This window comes from Prosopis cineraria, unplaced genomic scaffold (assembly GCF_029017545.1).
Source record: "Prosopis cineraria cultivar Desert tree isolate PC_DT_omini unplaced genomic scaffold, ASM2901754v1 PC12, whole genome shotgun sequence".
Lineage (NCBI taxonomy): Eukaryota > Viridiplantae > Streptophyta > Magnoliopsida > Fabales > Fabaceae > Prosopis > Prosopis cineraria.
In genome coordinates, this window is record NW_026555343.1 from 11,171,233 (window position 1) to 11,192,558 (window position 21,326).

At 33.2% G+C, this 21,326-nt stretch overlaps 1 protein-coding gene across 1 annotated transcript; it reads left to right on the top strand.

The window, feature by feature from the left end:
* Nucleotides 1-16,136: 16,136 nt before the first annotated feature.
* LOC129289084 (uncharacterized) lies at nt 16,137-18,169 on the top strand. The gene is made up of 3 exons (XM_054925904.1): nt 16,137-16,357; nt 16,529-17,130; nt 18,027-18,169. Exons 1-3 carry the CDS (start codon nt 16,137-16,139, stop codon nt 18,167-18,169), a joined length of 966 nt encoding a protein of 321 aa, XP_054781879.1.
* Nucleotides 18,170-21,326: the final 3,157 nt, after the last annotated feature.

Below are 21,326 nucleotides of genomic sequence, written 5' to 3' on the forward strand. Positions count from 1 at the left end.
AATAAAAGTATGATTGAGAATGGAAATGAAGCAAATGCCATAACTGTGCTGGTACGATACGGATAAACAAAAGACGTCAGTTTTATTGGACAATGATATCCCTACAATATATTAAAATATTCTATCTTGATTTTATAATTATTAAAAAAATAAATTTTTAAATGAAAGTATGGTAAAATATTAAACTTTAATTCCTTCAGTTGGTGAAACTATTTTTAAATTACTAAATCACTTTTGATAAAAATAAAAATTATCATATAATTATAAATTAATGTTTAATTTCCAAATAATATATAAAATGTATGAAAATATTTACTATTTTTTTGAGCATTCTTTAATTTTTTAAAATATTATCGAAATATTAAATTATATCACGTTTTCTTCTCGTTATTCTCAAAAAAGGGAAACTTTTCATTCAACCATATATTATTTTCAGCTAGGCTTCGACATTATGCTCGCTTAATACATAAAAATGGATCATGGTTTGTTAATCTATGAGTTTAATTGCATCACAATGTGAGTCTTACAAATTAAAAGTGAAGAACCGATTTGCTCATTCTGTCTCTCTCTAACTTCATCTAATTAAAGTAAATTTTTGGTCATCCAAGCATGAACAAACAACAAACAAACCCTATACTACGAAATGTATGTCGACGTATCTAGATCCTAACTGGATCCTTCAAAGACGATTACATGATGATCACAATAATTCAAGCTCGTGATTGAATCTTCTGGTTCGCCATCCTTTGCAAACGCCTCTTTCTCTCTTCGTACAGAATCTTCGCCACCCTACTTTTCCCGGATCATAAACAATTAATAAAAAATAAATAAGTAAATAAAAAAATTTAAACCTATGATATGGATCAAAATTATCTAAAATAAACCCACATTGATGAGCCTTACAAGTAAAGTGAGGTTATAAGTATGAGAGGCTCTCTTACCTAATAAGTCAGTCTTTGGGGATGGGCTCTTTTTTAAGACTTGCACTCATAACATTGATGTTTTTATTGAGAGGCCAATATTACGAAAAGGGCTACTTATTTAAGGAGGGTTCTGAGCAGTATAAGGTTAAGTGAAGTGTTGTGGAGTGGAGTCATCAGGACATATTATTAGTCTCACATCAGGGACTCTCATAGTGTTACAAAGAGGGTTACTTATTATCCAACTAGTAGGAGGCTGAATGAAGTGTCGTGGAGTAGAGTCGCCAAGGACATTTGCTTTAGAATGAGAAGTGGCATTGTTATAAGTCTTATGTCAGGGAGTCTCATAAGTAAAATAGGGTTTATAAGTATGTGGGACCTTCCCCCTTGACATGTTAGACTTTTTGATTTGTGATCTTCCTTTAGACTTATGCTAGTAACATTTAGCTGTCTAAGGTCTTGTGACTTTTAAATAATATTAATTTCTAGCTAAACAAACCTTTATAATTCAGACACCTAATAAAAGAAACATTAGCACTTTGCTTGAGTCATTGAGTGGTTTCATTGGAATATTAATTGATAATCCATAAATGAGACATTCTTTAATTCTTTATTGCATGAAAATTTTATGCTACTTGATTTAATCAACAATTAATATTATCTCAAATTCATGGAATTTTAGACTGCAAGTTTAGAGGATTTTGATCCGATATGATAAATCCACTTCTCCAACATCGATCTTTATTTCTAGTTTTAGGGTAACAGAACATACGCGCGCGCGCACCTTTCAAGATTCACTTCATTTGTAACCTTGTTTGGAACTTCCTCCTGCTTAAAAGTGTTGGCGTTCCACATTTTAGTCACATTCCCTAACAGATTCTCTCCAAAGTTTTCAAGATTCTGAAAATTCTCTAGTTTACAGTTGTCATTTGAGCCATCTGGTGTTAATGAATTATCCTGCAAATCTAAATGATGAAACTAATACATGTTTTCATAAGGGATTGTGACCACCCAAAAATGAGGAACAAGAACAAATAGACAATAAGAGGTGGATAAAGGACACTATATTTTAATGCAAAATCTTAAAGTTTAAGTTTATGGGTGATCATTTCACCACTTTATCATATATTACTTATTAAGCTTACCACTTTATTATATATTACTTATTACAAATGGACAATAAGAGGTGGATAAAGGACACTATATCATCACGGCTCTCTTACCACTTGTAATCATTTGGGTTCTTCATCATTGGGAACAGCTCTGGATTTTCCCTCTTCTTGATCGTCACCTCACTCCAAGCCACTACACCCTAGGAGTATATAAGCTCCATATATGCATGAAGACCATCAAATAATATATATTACCTATTATGAGCAGAGGTTAAATGGAAAAGGGTGTGGAATATATTGTGATGCTTTCTCTCTGGTCCTTCCTTTGGGAATTTCTCTCTCTCTGACATTTCTATTCCCTTCTCTTTCTGCATTTTCTTTCACACTAGTATGCTTGTAATCTAATATTGGAACCTTATATCAGTATGTTGAGTATCAACATCTGCAGCAATTAGATTACTTGTGCTTATAATATTAATTCTTGGATTTGATTTGCTGGTGATCATGACACATCGCTATATTTTAGAGCAAGGCATACAATTTGGGCACTTCTTCCAACTGCATTGTACGATAGAAAAAAAAAATTATAGAGTTGATCATAGTCTAATAAAGCTCTGTTCCCTCTGGTCCTTATTATAAAGTATTTCTAACCACCTTACCGGAATTAAAGAAACAAAATTAAGGTATTAATTTTCTTTAAAAATGGATTAAACTTTCAATTTTATCCTTATTTAAATAATTTTTTAATTTGTATTATATTTTGTCTCACAGTTAATGAGTTTAAGTAGGGGTAATGTTGGAAAACATAATTAATACCTTATTAAGTATTCTATATTAAGAATAATTTTTTTTAGAAGCTAAGGCGCTTTATAATTGCGATTGGAAGGAGTATTTTACTGTTCACTCGCTCGTGAATGTAAGAGCTAGCCGAGCAGTTCGCTCCGATCCTACATGTAAAACGCTAATTTCTTTTGCTTAATGTTCACATTTGTCATTTACTCCCAATGATTGCACGTAGACATTAAAGATAGTTTTCAATGTAAATACTTAAAAGAATCAAGGGAAATTTTAAGAAGATTGACATTAGTGCTTTTTTCATATATAAATGACTAATTTAACGAATTTTCTTAATTTCATATTAGCTCTCAGATTTAAAATTTGAAGGAGTATTACAAAAGGCTTAAAGTTTAAAAGCTGATGACGTATAACTTCACGCACAATTCTTTTCAACACCCAAAAGCTGACTAATGTGTCCGGACTCCCGACAAAATTAAGAATAATAAATATTGTACCTTACACGTTGAGAACAGCGTAGGCAAAACCTGCTTCGTGTCGAAAGCTGTGATAACAACATTCGTCAAAGTATCGCTCAGTCTTGTTTGGTTCGACATCTTCTGTGTCATTCCACGCAAGTGCTACTATGCTTGGGCGTCAGCAGGTTTGGGCTGCATATACAAATTAAAACTTCAATGTCAGTCTACAGAATAAAAAATATGAATTTATGGATCTTGATTTTTTATAGGGATAGATAATAAATTGCGCCTTAAATTATAAGTAAAAAAAAATCCAAAACATTAAATTCATTTTTTTATTACAATTTTTTTCTTTAATATTTGAGAACATTACAATATAACTTTTACGATTAATAAATATAGTGTTAACTTTAATCATTAGTTAATTAAAAATTTACATAAAATAATTTCAAAAATTACAAATGTTAAATTGCCTTAATCCATTTCTATGATATTTTGGATTATGGTCTGTAATTTTTGGGTCTTTTATTTTCTGTATTTTTTTAGTCTTTTTTTCTGTAATTTTCTTCTCAATTAAGGGTAAAGTTAACTTTTGTTAACATTATGAGTGACATTGCACTATTTGTAAAAGTTAAATAAAAAAGTTGCACAAAGATGCTTCTAAACCTATGATTTAGAGGGCCAGTTTACCAATTACTCTTTTATCTTATTATAATAATTATAATAATGAAATAATGTGTAGCAATTGGGCGGTGTATGCAGAGGGAAAATATTGGGTGCTTCATCTTTGTAGAACTGAACTATTTCAGAAGCAGCGAACAAAGGTCAACTGTAGAGATGAAAATTTGGGTAGGTTTGGCCCTTAAGGGCTTAAGTTCTAAAGCCCGACTATGTAAGATTTGACATAATTCTGAGGCTTGGTCATTATTTAAAAGGCTTAGAGCCCGACCTAAAGCTCTTTTTTCAAAATAATTCAACACTTTAATTTAAATAAAATATTCTAAAATTTGGCATAAAACAAATCAAAGTCTCACATAAAATAAGATGAGAGTGAAAATCTTTATCAATATAAATCTAAATCCTGCTCATAATCATCTAAAAATAGAATATTAAATCCCTCAAATGAAAGTTCATTATTGAAGATAGAGGTGGAAGTTTCATGTCAATTATTTTTACAACTTCTTTATCACTTACAATAAATATTAACTAAATTATATCATTATTAATCAAATATATATATATTAAATCTATAATGACCCCAAAAAAATAAAATGATGATGATGATCTTCTGGTGGGGTACTATTTTGAAATTTTTGCAACAAGCTTTGGGTCTTTTTTTGTGATTTTTTCCAATCAGTTATTATTTCATTTCTTCCTTCTTCCACGTCGGTGTAAAAAAACGCTGAAACGGAAAAACCTTCTGCGCGTCTCTGACTTCCGTTCTCCTCACCGTCGTTCTTCATCTTTCTTCTCACCGCCGGCGACACAACTGCTTCCCCTTCTTCCGTGTCGTTCGTCTGCCACGGTTGAGGAGTAGTTACAGCTTTTTTTGTTCCTCCTCTGCTGTGAAGCTGTCGGCGGTGAGTGTGTGAGTTAGATTTCATCTTCTTTCCTTCTCAAATGTTGAACGCCCGTACGTGTGTGCATTGTAAGCTTAAGTCTTTTCATTTTTTGGTCAGTGATTTTCTGCCTCTTTCCCTCTTCGAAGAACAGCTGGGCGAAACTCTTCTCTTCTCTGGTGATCTGTGAGCTGTGGTGTGGCAGCCACCGTTGTGATTTGGTTGAGGTTAGGTATTAGTTTTTCCTTCTTCCGTGAGTATTGGCTTTAACAGCAGTGTGAATCATCCTTCTCCCTTCACCGACTGAAGTTGTGCCCTGATTCTCAATATTTCTGCCATGGGGTTTGTAGGAAGATTTAGGTGTTGATTGGACTAACGTTGAATACTAATTTATTTTGTGCTGAGCTGAAATTTGGTGAAGAAATTAAATCTTGAAAATTCTTGAATTTGCTTGGATGTTTGCCTAATAAATTAATTGATGGTGAATGTTCTGATAGAGCTAGAAAATATGTTTAAAAAAATTGTTGGTGGACATAAGATTGTTAAAATTTTTATAGTAGAGCTTGAAAGAATTATAAATATTATTTGAGGGAGCACATGTTTTTACACGTAAGTTTTAAAGTTGAATTACTCATTGAAATCATGTAGCACCTAAAGGAATATTAATAGACTATATAATAATTAAAATTTTGTTAAGTTTGGAATAAGAATGGTGTTAATGGTTGTGGTTGAATGTTGTATAGTGTTATTGACTATTTGATAGAAGTTGTTGAGGGGTTTGGTGGGAATTTAAGGGGTTATTGAAAAATTTAATGAATAATTGAGGAGCTTGAACGTTAATTTCATTTGCTTATATTAAGAAGGGAAATCATAGTGACATAAAATGTGTTTGTTTACATATTAGATTAATTTGACGCATTATTGAATTAAGCAAAAAATTGAGGGAGTCTGACTATAAGATTTTTAAAAACTCAGGTGAGTGAGTAGCGTTTTGAATAAGTTTTGGAAAAGTGTTTATGAATTCCTCTATTTATATTTTAATATTGTTCTTCCAGGTTATATAAAACATTCTGGCAAATTCTATTTTATAACAACTATTTTATAAATGATGATTTCTTGGTTTCACCTATGATTTATGTTATTGCTAAGTAATAATTGAAGTTGATATATGACAAACGATATTACTTTTCAAAAGTGACTTATTTAATAAATTCTATGTTTAATGCTAATTTTTAAAAAATAAAATAAAATACAATTCGTTTATGGAGCACAGGAAAAATAAATATGAGAAATGGAAATGGATAGTTTAACTATATAATTGAAAGAGAAAAAAATTTGAAATTTTATTTTTTTCCATGCATGCTCGATTTTAATAAGGGAGACTAAATTCAAAATGTTGAATGTTAATGGTAGTTTTATTAGTCCTTGGCATATCATAATACACCTAGCTAGCAGGATGCTTATAGGTTATATAAACATTTTGGAAAATTTTATTTTATGACAACTATTTTTAAATGATAATTTCTTGTTTTCACCTATGATTTTATGTTATTGCTAAGCAATGATTGTTTACATATAATGGCCAATGCATGTGGAATGAAGGGACAATTATTCATGAGCATTGTACTTATGCTTGTTTTCATGGGCCTCATGCTTGCGCTTGTTTTGTATCTCTCAACCATGCTTGATTGGTTATTTATCCTCGTGGACTATGTATTTGCGCTTGATTAGTTATTTACCCTCATGGGCTGTGTGTCTACGCTTGTCATTCATTTTGATATAGTCCTCCTAGATTTAAATTAAAATTTATTATTTGTATATTAGTTCTCTAAAAGCATTCTATCTAATTGTACCAGTACCCAAAATTGTTATATTCTATAAGTTGTACAAATCTTGATAAATCTATATTGTTTTATTAGTATTGCTCAATTTTAGGATTGTATTATTGAAAAAGAATTGTTCTTTATTGTTAGTTCAAGTATATGTTTCAGTATTTTATGATATTGTTTTAGACAAAATTTATTAGTTCTATCTTCATAATTTTTGTTTATAATTTTGATTGGAACGCTACTCACCAAAAATTTTGTTGGCCTTAGATATTGTAGATGACCTCGCACCTCCAGCTAATTATTGAGGGGTTCTTTTGCTTTTTTGGAAAAGAGGAAGCCTATTGTGATTATTTTTAGCAAAACTTTGTATTGTATTTTGTAAATTATAAATAGTGCTCCATGTACACCATAGTTATGTCCTAATCTTATTTTGTTAATATGTAGATTGTTGGAATGGAGCTAGCCTCTTTATTGGTTTGGTTGACAAGTTTTTTCATTGTAGAAATTTCATGAGGTCCAAATTATAGGGGACACTCTGTCAAAATTTTTACAAAACATTTAAAACTCTATGAACTTTACTATTATTATATATAACTTATATATATCGATATTTTAGTTTAATTTCTAGTTAATCAAGTCTTATAGAATATAAGTTCGCCTCATATTTCAAGTCAATCATACCCTTAGTATCGGGGTGTGACAAGATCCCTTATATGTAGGGTGTGAGCCATGAGGCAGAGATGAGGAACGTGAGGCGTGAGGTTGACTGATTGACTAGTTGAGGGACTGAGGGAGAGACGAGCAAGGAGAAGTAAGAGGTGATCGCTTAATTTGAGTTCTCCAATCTTTACAAAGTTGAGCGACCTTAGGGCTCAGCAGGGTCCCTTCTTCAAGCATAGCATTTCACAAAAAAATAAAAAATTGATAATAAGATAATAGGACTAAAAGAGTTGTCCGAGTTCAAGCTTTTTTTTATAGGGTTTGAAGGGTCAGACCCTCAAGCCTGATTACTTTTAAAAAAGTTTAATTTTTAAAGTTCGAACCCTTATTTAAATAGGATCTCTAGGCTCGGTCTTTTAAATCTGGTCCTTATTCTCAACTCTAATCTGTTGTTAGAATTTAGAGCTGTGAGCATTTCAGTAATAAGTCCTCCAGTGCTAGTTCCAGCAATTACATCAAAAAAGTCCGCGATCCATAATTGCTCATTATTGGCTATTTCCTGATTTAATAATATTTTCGTGGGTTAAATACATCAACCCATTTACCGACACATTAAACTACTCTCGGGGTTAAGTAAGTGGGAGTTGGACTTAATTACTAAGCTTACAACATTCATGTAAGTGGAGTCTCAAAAAGTATCATTTTCTTAAGTCTGGTCCTAGAATTGTTCGTACTTATTTGAGCTAGTTTGTAGACTCTGTATTACTAGCAAATCTAATACTTAGATGCAACTTTTGCCAAAAAGTGAGGGGCAAGTGTCTAATCCCACTTGTGAATATTGTATTTTGTCAAATATTTTTTAAGTTTTATAAAAATAATAATAAATAATTAAAAAATATATAAAAATATAAAAATAAAATTTAATCTTTTTTAAATTATATTTTCAAAACAAAAAAATAATAATTAGTAGGATTTAATTTTATTTTAGAAAAATTTTCTATTGGTTAGAATTTTATTTCTTTTAGTTCATTAAAAAAATTAAAAAATATAAAAATATAAAAATAAAATTTAATCTTTTTTAGGATTTTATTTTCAAAAAAATATAATAATAATAACATAAAGAAGATAAATAAATTGGTCCTCAGAATCAATTTTGAAAATAAAAAAGTCTTGCTTAAACCTTGCAAAATCTCTTCTAAATTATTTCAACAATTTAAAATATTAGAAATTAACTTTTGAGAGTCAACTTAAAATTTCTCTCCTTAAATCTTGTTATTTTTCATTTAAAAAAAAAAAGAGAGATAAAAGATATTCTTGTTCAACTCAAAATCAGATTTCCTTTTTTAATCTAATTTTTGAGATTAACACTTTAAAAAAAAGTCTGGAAAACAAATAAAAGAAAAACAAAAGAGAGGAGCAGACATAAACTCACACTCACGCGGGCAGAGAGAGGAGAAAAAGAACACAACATTTCACCCTTATTTCCTTGAACTGCTCTGGCTGCACGCATGAAGACAGGAAAAAAAAAAATGCAGAAGAGCAGACAGCAGACACAAAGGCAGTAAGAAACACGGAAAAAAGAGATGAAGTCAGAGAGCACACGAGCTTGAACCTAGTTTTTTTTCCTTTTGCCATCTTCTTTACCTGGTGCGAGTGAAAGACGCAAAGAGCAAGCCCTAAAGGCTTTTGCCACACAGTAGAGACGCACGCATGCACGTTGCAGAAGAAGCAAAGGAAATAGAACAGAAACGCATGCAAGTAGCAGAGGAAAAGAAAAGAAACAGAGCCAGAGATGCACGAGCAGAAAAAAGAGCAGAGAGCAGAGGCAAACACAGCAAATGCAAAACAAAAAGAAACAGAGCCAGACACACACGAACACAGCAGACGGAACAGCAGAGAAAAAGTGAGAAAAACAGAGCAGAATGGCAACGCGTTCGAAGACCTACACGCAAGCTCTTAAAAAAAAAAAAAAAAAAGCTCTTCTGCTTTAAAAAGGGAGGTTGGAACGAGCAAGAGGGAAACGGAGGAGAGAGAATCGAGAACGAGAGAGCTGGGTTCTGGAGGACGGAGATTTCAAAATGAAAAAAGAAGAGAGACCGAGAGCTGAGAAGGCTGGTCCATGAGCAGAGTTGTCTTTTTAGAAGCGGTGGTCATTGTTTCAGTTGTAGTTCTGCTGGGTTTGTTTAACATATAAAAGTTTGGAACCAGTTTAGAGGTAAGGTTTTTCAGGATATAATTTATCGTGACGTGTTCTATGTTGATGTGTTCTATGTATTACTGCTGATCTGGATGATTTTTTTGTACGAGCAATATAGATTACTTTTGCTTGTGTGGTATTTCTGTGTCTCCTCTTCGCTTATATGGGCCAAGCTGCTCATTTGATGAGCCAAGCAATGTTATCTGCTACATTCTCATGCGTGAGGCAAGCTATAGCTTCGGGCTGCTTCCCAAGGCTCAAGATAATTCACACGTCAAAAAAGGCATATGGGTCAAATTCACATCCTTGTAATGAACTATTTTCTTATGACCACGTGTATAGTGGTCATTTCCTTTTTCCAGAGCACAATGTGTCGAGAGGCTTCTTCCTCCTTCTTCTGGTCCATCTATGAAGTGCGTCAAGAAGTTTCAGTCCTCATCCTTCATTTGTCTTTTGGGTTTTCTTTTTGTGGTGAGCTAAACCCTCTCCTCCCTTCTCTCCTTGCAATAGATATGTGCATGAGTTTCTGTGTTGATTATACTGTTATGGGACTAATTCTTTATGGGAATTTGCTTGTGTTGAAATAAGGAGATTTGGAATCTTTGAAAATTTTAGTATTGATAATGGATATTTAGATAGATATTTGAAGAGGAAGTAGCTTTGTATTATTGTGTGAATATTGTCGCCCGTAAGATGTTTGCTAAAATGTATAAAAGAGGAATTGAGAGAATTCATATGCTTGTTAGACCAAGGTTAAATTGGATCTAAAATATACTTTGTATAGCATAAAAGAGCATATGAACCGAATCTGATTTTTTATCTCTTTGTTTCTTAAAGTCAAGATATCAGCTTGATTTTGATTTCCATGGGAGATAAATTGGGTGATTGATGGTAATGATGATATGTGGATCTTATTAATTTTAATTGTTGGATACTATTACCACTACTCTCATTATTTCCTTTTGAAAGTCATATGTGAGCATTAAACTAATTTGAGAAATCTTGAGGAACATATCCGCAAGTCAAAAGATGAGTGAAGTGTCAAAATAGTTTCTTTCCCAATCATAAAACAAAAAAATTATTTTTGAACTCTTTTCTTTTCTTTATTTCAAAAATTGAGAAAATAACTAAAATTATATTACTTTTTGTAATTTAAAACATACATATTAAAATTTCAGAAATTGTTTTATTTGCAAAATGGTGAATTATTTTTAATTAATTTCTCTTTAAAAAAATATTTTCACCAACAATTTATAAGCCCGAACTATATGGACTTTGATCCTCATCGTAGGGTACGTAGGCCTTAGAGTCTGATTCTAAGTCAAGTCTTCCCTTGTAAATAAATAAATATTTCTCACTTAATTTTTATCATTTTTATATCAAACACATGAATAAAAAAAGGGATAATTAAAATAACTTTAAAATCATATTAATATAGCACTACAAACTTTAGGTAATTGTTCTTACGAATGGGTGTTGTAGGGTGCCTAACACCTTCCTCATACTCAATCGACTCTCTAACCTATTCTCTAATTTCGCAGACCATTCTTATTCTCTTTTAAATGGTTTCCCAAAATTTACCTCAAAATTTTGGCGGTGACTCCCATTCAGTCGGTTCTTGCCCCAAAGGTCAGAACCTCTGCTCGCGCGCCGTCTGCGTCGTATTTTCGAGTGCAACACAACTCACTATTATTATTGGCAAGAGTAGTTGAAGGATACTATATTTTTACTCAAAACCTCAATATTTAAGTTTCCTTCAATCTCCTTTGCTATCATCACCTCTAGTCCACTCACTCTTGACAACCTAATACTACCTTTGATAGAAAAGTAAACTCAAAAAATAAATTGTGAAAAGGATCGATGAAACCTGAAGATCAGCTTCAAGGCGTCGGAGAACGATGGCAGGGATGAGTCCTTTGAGACCACCTACATCAATACTGTGAATGGTGACAATATTTCCATGAGAGGGTGGTGGAAGCTTTGGAATCTCACTAACACACAACAGCAAGTAAAATGCCATTGCCTTTGTAATTAAGAAAGCTCAATTAAGGATGCTTCAAGGATGTGGAGGCTATTTAAAGAGGCCATGCATTCCAAGAAGAAATGAAACTTTATGAATAAATAATATTTAGGGCCTCTTAATGCTCTTCATAAATCTATTTTATTGCAAATGTTCCTCTCTCTTTCTCTTTACCGTGTTGTGATTACTGTGATTGATGGATTTAATTGAGGATAAAATAAAAACATTTTAATAATTGGTATGTATAAAGTCTTATAAAAAGCAATGAAATGGGAAAAATATTCAAAGTCTTGCAGGCCACATTCCAAATCACTTCAGCATCCAAAAAATGCTTTGTTCTGATAATCTTCCACCATGTGACCTCTGTCGTGTCGTGAATGTCCCTCTGCTGTATATTTATTTCATTCCTCCATACCCTGAAAAATTTGGAGGTATTATCATTTCTTGTCCATACTAATTCCAACTTCTACTGTGTTAGACTATTATTATGAATGATGGCTTCACAGGTACATCGAGAATACTTTTAATATATTTATTTAACATATGACTGCATGTATCAAGATTCACCCCAGGATAAGTTATTCAACTCCCTTACATGATGTCATTTGGACGCTATTTGGTCTAGTGAGTTGTGGCTTCATAGGTTATATGGAAGTTGTCGGGGAGTAATTATTTTTTCATAGTTACATTAACTTAAATTAATGAACCTCATAACATATTTTAAATAGAGTAAACATTTTTTGATCAAACATATAAAAACATCTTAAAATTTACCAGTTTTGACTATTATTAAAGAATAAACCTTTTTAGGAAATTAAATATATAGAACATATTTTTAATATATATAGTTTTGACTATCGAATACAGGAAATTAATTTGTATAGCTCAGTTATTATATTTTAGTCATATTCTTTTTTATCTCCAAATATTTCAATAAAATAAACTTATGAATTCAATGGAATTGAATGTAGGTTTTTTTAATTATCTAATGCTATTCATTGTAAACATTTGAAAAATTATTTGTTAAATCGCACATATCTCCCTTGAGGTATGTATAGATAACTACCCTAAACATTAAATTATATGCAAATAATTAAATCCCTGATTATATTATATTCTTTTAGTAAAATAATGGATAAATTAATATAAAGTTTCCAATGATTTATGGTAAAGTTTTAAATATTAGTGAGGTTGTATGAATGCGTGCACATAACTCAAACTTCAAGGATTACGTATAATTTTGCCAAAATTATTGGTAACAATGAAAAATGTTATAAATAAATAGGAAATTTAATGGATAAAAAACATAGGATATAAAAGCAATTTTAATTTGTAAATTCTGATCTTGAGTATTGGAGTTCCCTGTTTAATAATTCTACACTTAATTGATTCGTAGATCTCGTGGTTAATTGAACAGCATTATCCCATCAAAGGAATTAATTCTTTTACACAGTCGATTTCAGAGTATTTACAAAAATATTTCAAAATATTTGTCTCTTCTGGAAAAAATTGTTTCATGCATGCGTGTGACTCTCTCTGCTCCTCTTTTACGTTATTGTATTTTATAAGAATCAAGAAAAATCTCAAATTTTATTAACTTCTTAAAATTTAATAAGTAGAGACTTTACCCCAAACAAGGACAAAAAGAATTTTCTTAATAACGTTTTTTAACATTGAATGAGGGTAAAAAGATAAAGGTAAACATAAAAAAAATGATAAAATGTTTTATAAATAAGATTTAAAATTTTTTCTTCTCTCTCTATCCTAAAAAAAAAAATACCCGAGGAGTATAGTATTTCAGTTTTGGGCAAGCTTTTTATTCTCTGCAATAATCCAAAACTCAGACGTGGGATTAACGACATTTGACTTAGGAGACTTGTGTGCCCCACAAGACGACTCTTGTTTTCCGTTGAAAGAAATATTATAGAAAAAGATTACAAACATAATTTTTTTCTTTTGGATGAAGGAAATGTTAGAATATTTATTTATTTATGAATTAATATTAATTAATAAGCCCAATCAGATTAGTCTTTATTATCTTATGTGGACCTGATAGGTGGATCACAAAAGTGAGCCCAATGGGCAGAGGCCCAACCCACAGCCCAGTAGCTGTCAGTTATTCCCTATCTCTTAACTGACTGAGTAAGAGATAATGCAATATTTTTTTATTTAATTATTAAATGAAGCGGTTATTGATCTGATCCTTATAAGCCGATCAGTCGATAACCGCATAGACACAACTCATTTTCTACTACTTTATTATCTCTGCACTCTCTGAAGACTCTGAGAACCTGTGAGTTGTGCACCTGTCTACACTCAAGATAATCGAGCCTTCTCAAGTGTTCATGGATTTTTCAGGTACGCATACATTACCATACTTATTCATATGCATTGAGATATACAAAATTCAACACGTGGCATCAGAGCCTGGTTACCATGGTTTGGAAACCCGGACCGAACCGACTAGGTTAACTCGAAAACTGGCTACCCGATCCCTTGTCCGGTTTGGGTTTATGGCTAAACCAGTGTGAGGTTGACCCGAATTAATCCGGTCAACCTGGGTTCAACTCTGTATGAACCGGACAACCCGATGGGTTGACTGGGTTAATCGGGTTGATTTTTTTTTTTCAAGTTGAACCCCCAAAATGACGTCGTTTTGGGGAAATTTTTTTTTTCAAGCCCTGCCGGCCTGCCCTGACGAAATGAAAGAAAAATAGCGACTCAAGAAATGAGGAACAGGTAATAGCCGAACAGGGTTCGCCTTCGCCAGTCACCACTTCGCTGAGGCTTCAAAAAAAAAGGGCACGGCACGAGCATCAGATTCAGATCAGCATCAGCATCACTCAGTCGCCCACTCATCTTTGCCACATCGCTGCCTCAGAATCAGAATATCAGATCTGAGATCACTGATCACTTAGTCATCTGCGTCGTCTCTTCCTCTCTCGTCCACTCACTCAGTCACCCTCATGCTCTGTCTCCGACCTCTGTCTCTTTTCCAGTTCTCCTCTTCTTTAATCGATCTAAAATTAGAGGCAGAGCACGCACAGGAGACACATTTCATTGTCCCGATCCGTAATTCTTCACTTCTTCTTGACAGCGTTGAGCATTCAGCATCAGCCCATTACAGTGGTTCAGCAGCTCGTGCTCGACTTTCAGCATCAGGTCAGTGTCAGTTTCACTGTATCTCGTGCTGGACTTTGTTTTTATTTCTTGGTTCAGCTCCTGATTATTGTTTTTTTGCCTAATTGTTGTTTCTTGAACTATATTGCTTTTGCAGCTAAGTAAGCTGATTGCTTTCTTGAACTATATTTGCTAGAAGTTTTTGTAGATTGGTCAGGCTTCACTGTAGGATCTGTTTCATAATAGATCACTGGGAGATATCAGATGTGCTTGTCTTACGTAAAAATAATGTATGATTGAGAACAGATTTAAAGATATTCTAAATTTGAGTTCTGAATTTTGAATGTAAAGTATCAGATTATGTCGCCCTTGCATCCCATCATTTCACCTTTATCTTTGTTTTCCTATGGTGTTGTGATTGGTTTCTTACTGCCTCCGTGACACACACTATAGATGATTGTATGATTGAGAACAAATTTAAAGATTTTTCTCGTGATTGTTGTCTCTTTTTGTTATTATTGTTTTTAGATATGATTCAACTTGCCTCTTCTTATGCCTAGTTGTTTCTCGATTCAGCTTTATTGCTAATTTATTATTTGAATTTTGCATTTGTGTTAAAAAATAAAATTGAAGCTTTGTCTTTAGCTTGCAGAATAAAATATAATCATTGTATTGATTATGGATATTGGAAGTAGTCCTAGTGATAGAAATGAGAATCTTACCTCCAATTCCAATAATCCCCATCCTAGTGGTAATGACTCAACATGTGAGGCCCTATTTATGCGTGGAAAAATTGATCCTACTTAGGCACATGTTGCCTTAAGAAAAGAGGGCAAGAAAATATATATATACTTGCCTTTATTGTGCGTCAAGTTATGGAGGAGGTGGGATTAACAAAATGAAGCAACATCTTGCTGGTGTGAGTGGTCAAGTAGCTTCTTGTAAGAAAGTTCCTCATGATGTACGTCACAGGATGGTTGAGTCTTTGAAAGGTTGGAGAAAAAGGAAGGTTGATGATAGAAAAGAATAAGAACAAGAACAAGAACAAGTAGACATTGGGGACCTCAAAACTAATGATCCAATTGCTCCTAGTCCAATTAAGACAGTCCTTGAGAGAAGTGCCAATAAGAGGCAAGCTTCTACTGCTTCAGTTGAGAATTATTTTGCCCCTAGGACAACTCCTGGTTCCCAACCTAGCATCAAGAGTGTGCTTGCAACAAAAGAAGCACAATACAATGCAAAAATGACTATTGCTGAATGGGCTATCGTCAATTGTATTCCATTTAATGCATTAGATTTCCCTTTATTTCAAAAAGCCATAAATGCTATTGCTTCAATTAGGTCGGGATTCAAGGCCCCTAATGCTTATGAATTTAGAATCAATTTGTTGATAGATTAGAAAAAAGGAATGTCAATTACTTATTGAGAGTCATCGAGCTAAATAGAAAAACACTGGATGTACACTCATGGCTGATGGTTGGACAGATGTGAGGCAGCAAACTTTGATTAATTTCTTAGTCTATTCTACATATGGAATGGTTTTTGTGAAATCTGTTGATGCTTCAGATTTGGTAAAAGATGCTAGGACTTTGTTCTCGTTGTTCTGTGAAGTGATTGAGTGGGTTGGTCCCAAGAACATTATTCACGTGGTGATTGATAATGCTGCAAATTATGTAGCATGTGGCAAGTTGATTAAGGAAAAATATAAAAACATTTATTAGTCACCTTGTGCTACACATTGTTTGAACCTTACTTTAAAAGATATAGCAAGCTTAGACAATGTGTCAACACTTACCAATAAGGCATCAAAGATAACTATTTTTGTTTATAATCATATGATCTTCTTGTCATGGCTTAGGAAAAGACTAGGTTGGAAAGAAATTGTGCATCCTGGTGCAACAAGATTTGCTACTACATTTATCACGTTACATAGCATATATATGCATAAGCATGACTTGCAAGCTTTGGTGATTGATAAGCACTTTGTAGATCACAAATTGTCAAAGACTCAAGCTGGAATAATTGTTACTACCATCATATTAGATAATGGCTTTTGGGGTGATTGCTTAGAAATTATGAAGGTTGTATCTCCTCTTATAAAGTTGTTGAGAATTGTGGATTCATATGAGAAGCCTTCTTTGCCTTATGTTTATGAAGGCATGCAAAGGGAAAAAAAGGCAATCAAGGCAACATTCAATGATAAGAAATATTATTACAAGCTTTACACAAACATTATTCAAGCTCGATGGGATAAGTACTTTAAGACAAATCTTCATGCAGTGCCGTATTTGTTGAATCCTGCATTCTTGTATGATGAGAACTTTATTCACAAGAGAAGGTTAATGGATGCAATGCTTGACGTGTTTGAGTCCAATGAAAGTGAAGAAATTGATTATATTGTGATGATGAAGCAGTTAAGTTTGTATTGTGATCGTAAAGAGTCTTTTGACAAAACTTCATGTCAGAGAGCAGCCCAGAAATTAGATCCTTATGAGTATTCATATTTATTATTTAACATGTCCATGGTAATTTTAGTTATTATATAATTAACATCTAACTAAATGTTTTTTATTTACAGATGAATGGTGGTCATTTTATAGAGGTCTATTCCAGAATTGCAAACTCTTGCAATGCACATTCTTAGCCAAACTTCTTCTTCTTCTAGCTGTGAAAGAAATTGGAGTTTGTTTGAACGCATCCATAATAAAAGACAAAATATATTACAACATCAAAGATTGAATGATTTAGTTTTTACAAATTATAATTTGCGATTGAAGCATAAGTAAAAATTAGAGTTTTGAATGGCAATGCTTTTATATGTGATGTTTCTTTTCTTTTCTTCTTATTAGTTTATTTTTAATGGCATGGATAGATTATTGTTATCTTAACATTTAATATGTAGTTTTATGTGCTATTATGGGGAGATGGGTAGCATAACAAATTCAAAATGCATGATGCACAAGGAAGGGATTACATGTGCATGTACATATTCATATGTTTTGTGTGCGTCTCAGTTTCATGATGCTGTATTTTTTTTATTGTTTATCATATTTAATTGCTTTATTTTTTTTTCAAGGAGACAATTGAGGAAAAATAAAAGTTATGATCCCACTGATTATGAATCAATTGATAAAGTTGACTTTTGGGTGGCTGAAGAAGAGGAAGAGCTAGCTCCTGAGTTTGATTCTCATGATGTTACAAATCTTGAAAGTTTCATTCACAATGAAACCACAGCTGCTCCATCAACCTAGAGAGGGATCATGAAGGTTTATTAAATCTACTATCATGTCTAATACAAGTATATGAATTTCTTTCTTAAAATGCCATTCATTAGTATTAATCTTTGTTTATTGTAGGTGATGAATATATGAATGTTCTAGAGTCCCCACCTTTGCCTGATGTTGCTAGTGGTTCTGGTTTTTCTCATTCAACTCCGAATGTCTCAATGCCCGGAGATTTGAATGAAGTTAATGATGATTTTGGTATTGGTGAATATTAGTTTTAGACTTTTAGACTTTTTAATGATTGACGGGTTGTAATTATAAGGAATTAAGGATTGATATTTGAAGTGTTGTATTTTATTATTGTTGGACTTTTGAGTGGTTGGATTTAGTTGACTTTTTTATAATTAATATCTTTTTATTTAAATTGTATTATTTTAATTATGACCGGTTTGTCATTGGTTCAACCCCCGGTTAAACCACTAACCCATGACCCAATGTCGTGACTGGTTCAATGACCGGTCCGATTTTACATACCTTGCTGGTTACAAATATCAATCTGTATGTCTCAATTCATTATTTATATTATACATACGTTATGAATTAATAAAATTCATTTATGAGCATGTTCAGATTTTATTAATGTGCTTAATAATTTCCTTTCCATTATTCTTTACCGCGTATGAGATTTACTATGTAATTGTGTATTGCCATGTGACTTTCTTCCTTCTCTTCCCTTTCATTTTTTTTCAACACCGAAGACGGGACGGAATTTAGTGCTTCTGCCGTTAGGTCGTCAAAAACGAAGCTACCGATGTGTTGTCTGCAACTTCATTCTTCGTCGCTACTCGCCTACTCCAGGTCGCCAGTGACGTCCTCCCCTCTTCCTCCGTCTACGGATTCGTTCTTCACCATTGCTCGCCTGCTCCAAGTCGCCGGGACTTCCTCCCCTCTTCCTCATCTCCTACACAGCTGGACAGACCCAGGGACAGGGTCAATAACCGAATCCTAAGGATCTGCTTCCATGAGTTTTGGGCCCATTTTCATATGGGCCCAAATCTTTGATTCAAAAAAACAAGGGTGGAGGCATGAACAGGGTCAGAAACCGGATCCTATAGATCCGGTTTCATGGAGTGCTGGGCCCAAATTTTGTTTAGACCCAGACTTGATTTAAAAAAAAACTGAAAAAGGGAAATGGGCCATGTTCACTTGAAGATACTAATTCTGGGCCCAAACTGTATTAGCCCAGATCAGTGTCAAAAAAATTATTGTTTCTGTTAATTATGTTTTGGCCCCAAACTAGAATTACCTCCTATGTCCCATAATTTATCGTATTTACTTCGTGACCCTAATAGATTTCTGGAATTACATTTTAGTCCCTTAACTTTCAGAATAACATTTTGACCCAAATCTCCTCTAGAATTACCTATTTACCCTTGGACACCTTTCAAATTTTCACTTAAGTCTCAAATTTGTTCCTTAATTCTCAAAAGACCCAAGGACTTTGAAATTATTTTGTTTTGTCCTAAGGTCATAAAATTTATGACTTTGTAAATTATTGATAATGCTTAAGATCTTGTAACATTGATAATGGACATACCCCATAGGTGTAACATTATTGATGTGATTTTGATGGTTGGTTTTGAGGATAGGCTAATAGCACTCCTTTAATGTGTTAGATATTTGTTGCACCCTATAGATATGGAAATGTTTAATGCATTATTTTGTATGGACTTTTATATGAGCTAGATCTTTATGGTATGTGAGCCTTCTTGGTACATGATTATAGTTGCATAATTAATAATCGCTTGTTGGGAATTCTATTTTATAATTATGTTATGCACACATAATTAATATTTCCCATTTTCTGTTTTGCAATTTGAGTTTCTGCTTTTACGTAAGTATCCTTTGTGAAGGCTCTCAATGGGACTAACTATGATGATTAGAAAGAGTCCCTCAATATGTATCTGACCATTTCTGAGAAAAATTTAGCTCTGAGAGAACCCAAGCCTGCGGATCTCTCTTCTGAGTCCAGTGCTTCTAAATGGCCTTCCATAAATAATGGAGTGAGTCCAACCAGATCTGTCTAGCGATCATCAAGTACACAATTGAAAAGGGAATCAGGGATATTCCTGAAAAGGATACTGCAGTGGAATACTTGAAAGCTGTTGGTAACAAATACAAGAAGCTTGACAAGACTCAAAAGAACTACTATTTGTCACTTCTTGACAATATTCGATATGACAGAGTTTCTGGTGTCAGGGAACACATTTTGAAGCTTGTTCATTACTATAACAAGCTTAAATCATATAGAATTGACTTGGGTGAAAGTACCTTAGTTTACCGTGTTCTTCAATCACTGCCATCGGAGTATGCATTATTGAGGACTTCATATAACTCACAAGAAGCTGAATGGTCTATTGACTAGATGATATCAATAGTCACCCAAGAGGAAAAAGCTATAAAGAAGAATTCCTCTCACTTAGTAAACTATGTTTCTTATGGCTTTAGCAGTAAATCTGGAGGGTCATATAAGAAAAAAGGAGAAGAAGCATGAGGCCCCTAAGCCTAATAATCCAACTTTTAAAAAGGATGGTGATAAGAGTGAGAAGTCAAGAAAGAAACCCTTTAAGAGGTTATGCAATTATTGCAAGAAATCGGGTCACATTAAAGCTAATTGCTTTAAACTGAAGAACAAATAAGAAAGTGAAGGTACAATTCTTCAAACTGTCCCTCTAGCTCTAGTTTGTTTTGAATCTAACACCATTGAAACTCCCTTTGACTTATGGTGGCTGGATTCTGGTGCCACTGTACATGTTATGAATTCTCTACAAGGACTAAGAAACCAGAAGGTTCCAAGTGAGGCACAGAAGTTAGTCTTTGGTATAGCAGGGAGCAAGGCATCAGTTGAAAGCATTGGAATCATTTCTTTGTATTTAAATTTTGGTCATGTTTTACATTTGAACAATGTTGTTTATGTACCTTTTGTGAAAAGGAATTTAATTTCAACTTCTGCATTGGATATTCGTGGCTATTCATTCTTTCAAGGAAATGGGAAAATTGACATTTGTTTTGATTCCATTAATGTTGGTTTCGCTTTGTTGATATATGGTTTATATCGATTAAATGATTGGTCACTTGAACTTCCTAATCTCCATATTAATGCTGCCATTGGGCATAAATGACAAAGGCCTAATGATAATTCCTCCATGTTATGGTATTGTCGTTTGGATCACATCTCTAGAGAGAGATTGGAATGCATGGCCAAGCAAGGTGTCTTACAAGACCTTGATTTCTCAGATTTTGAGACTTGTGTTAACTGTATAAAGGGAAAATTCCCTGCTAGAGCTAAAATCAAAGGGGCAAAGAGATCTGAAAATACTTTAGACCTAATCTATACTGACATATGTGGACCTATCACACCTCCGGCTATGG

Bases quoted from the DNA above. Each gene is read 5' to 3' on its own strand.
- LOC129289084 (XM_054925904.1), top strand. From the start codon at position 16,137: ATGGCTGATGGTTGGACAGATGTGAGGCAGCAAACTTTGATTAATTTC. The intron at 16,358-16,528 runs GTTGATTAAGGA...GTCATGGCTTAG, and splicing joins AATTATGTAGCATGTGGCAA to GAAAAGACTAGGTTGGAAAG. The intron at 17,131-18,026 runs GTCAGAGAGCAG...TGTTTATTGTAG, and splicing joins GTCTTTTGACAAAACTTCAT to GTGATGAATATATGAATGTT.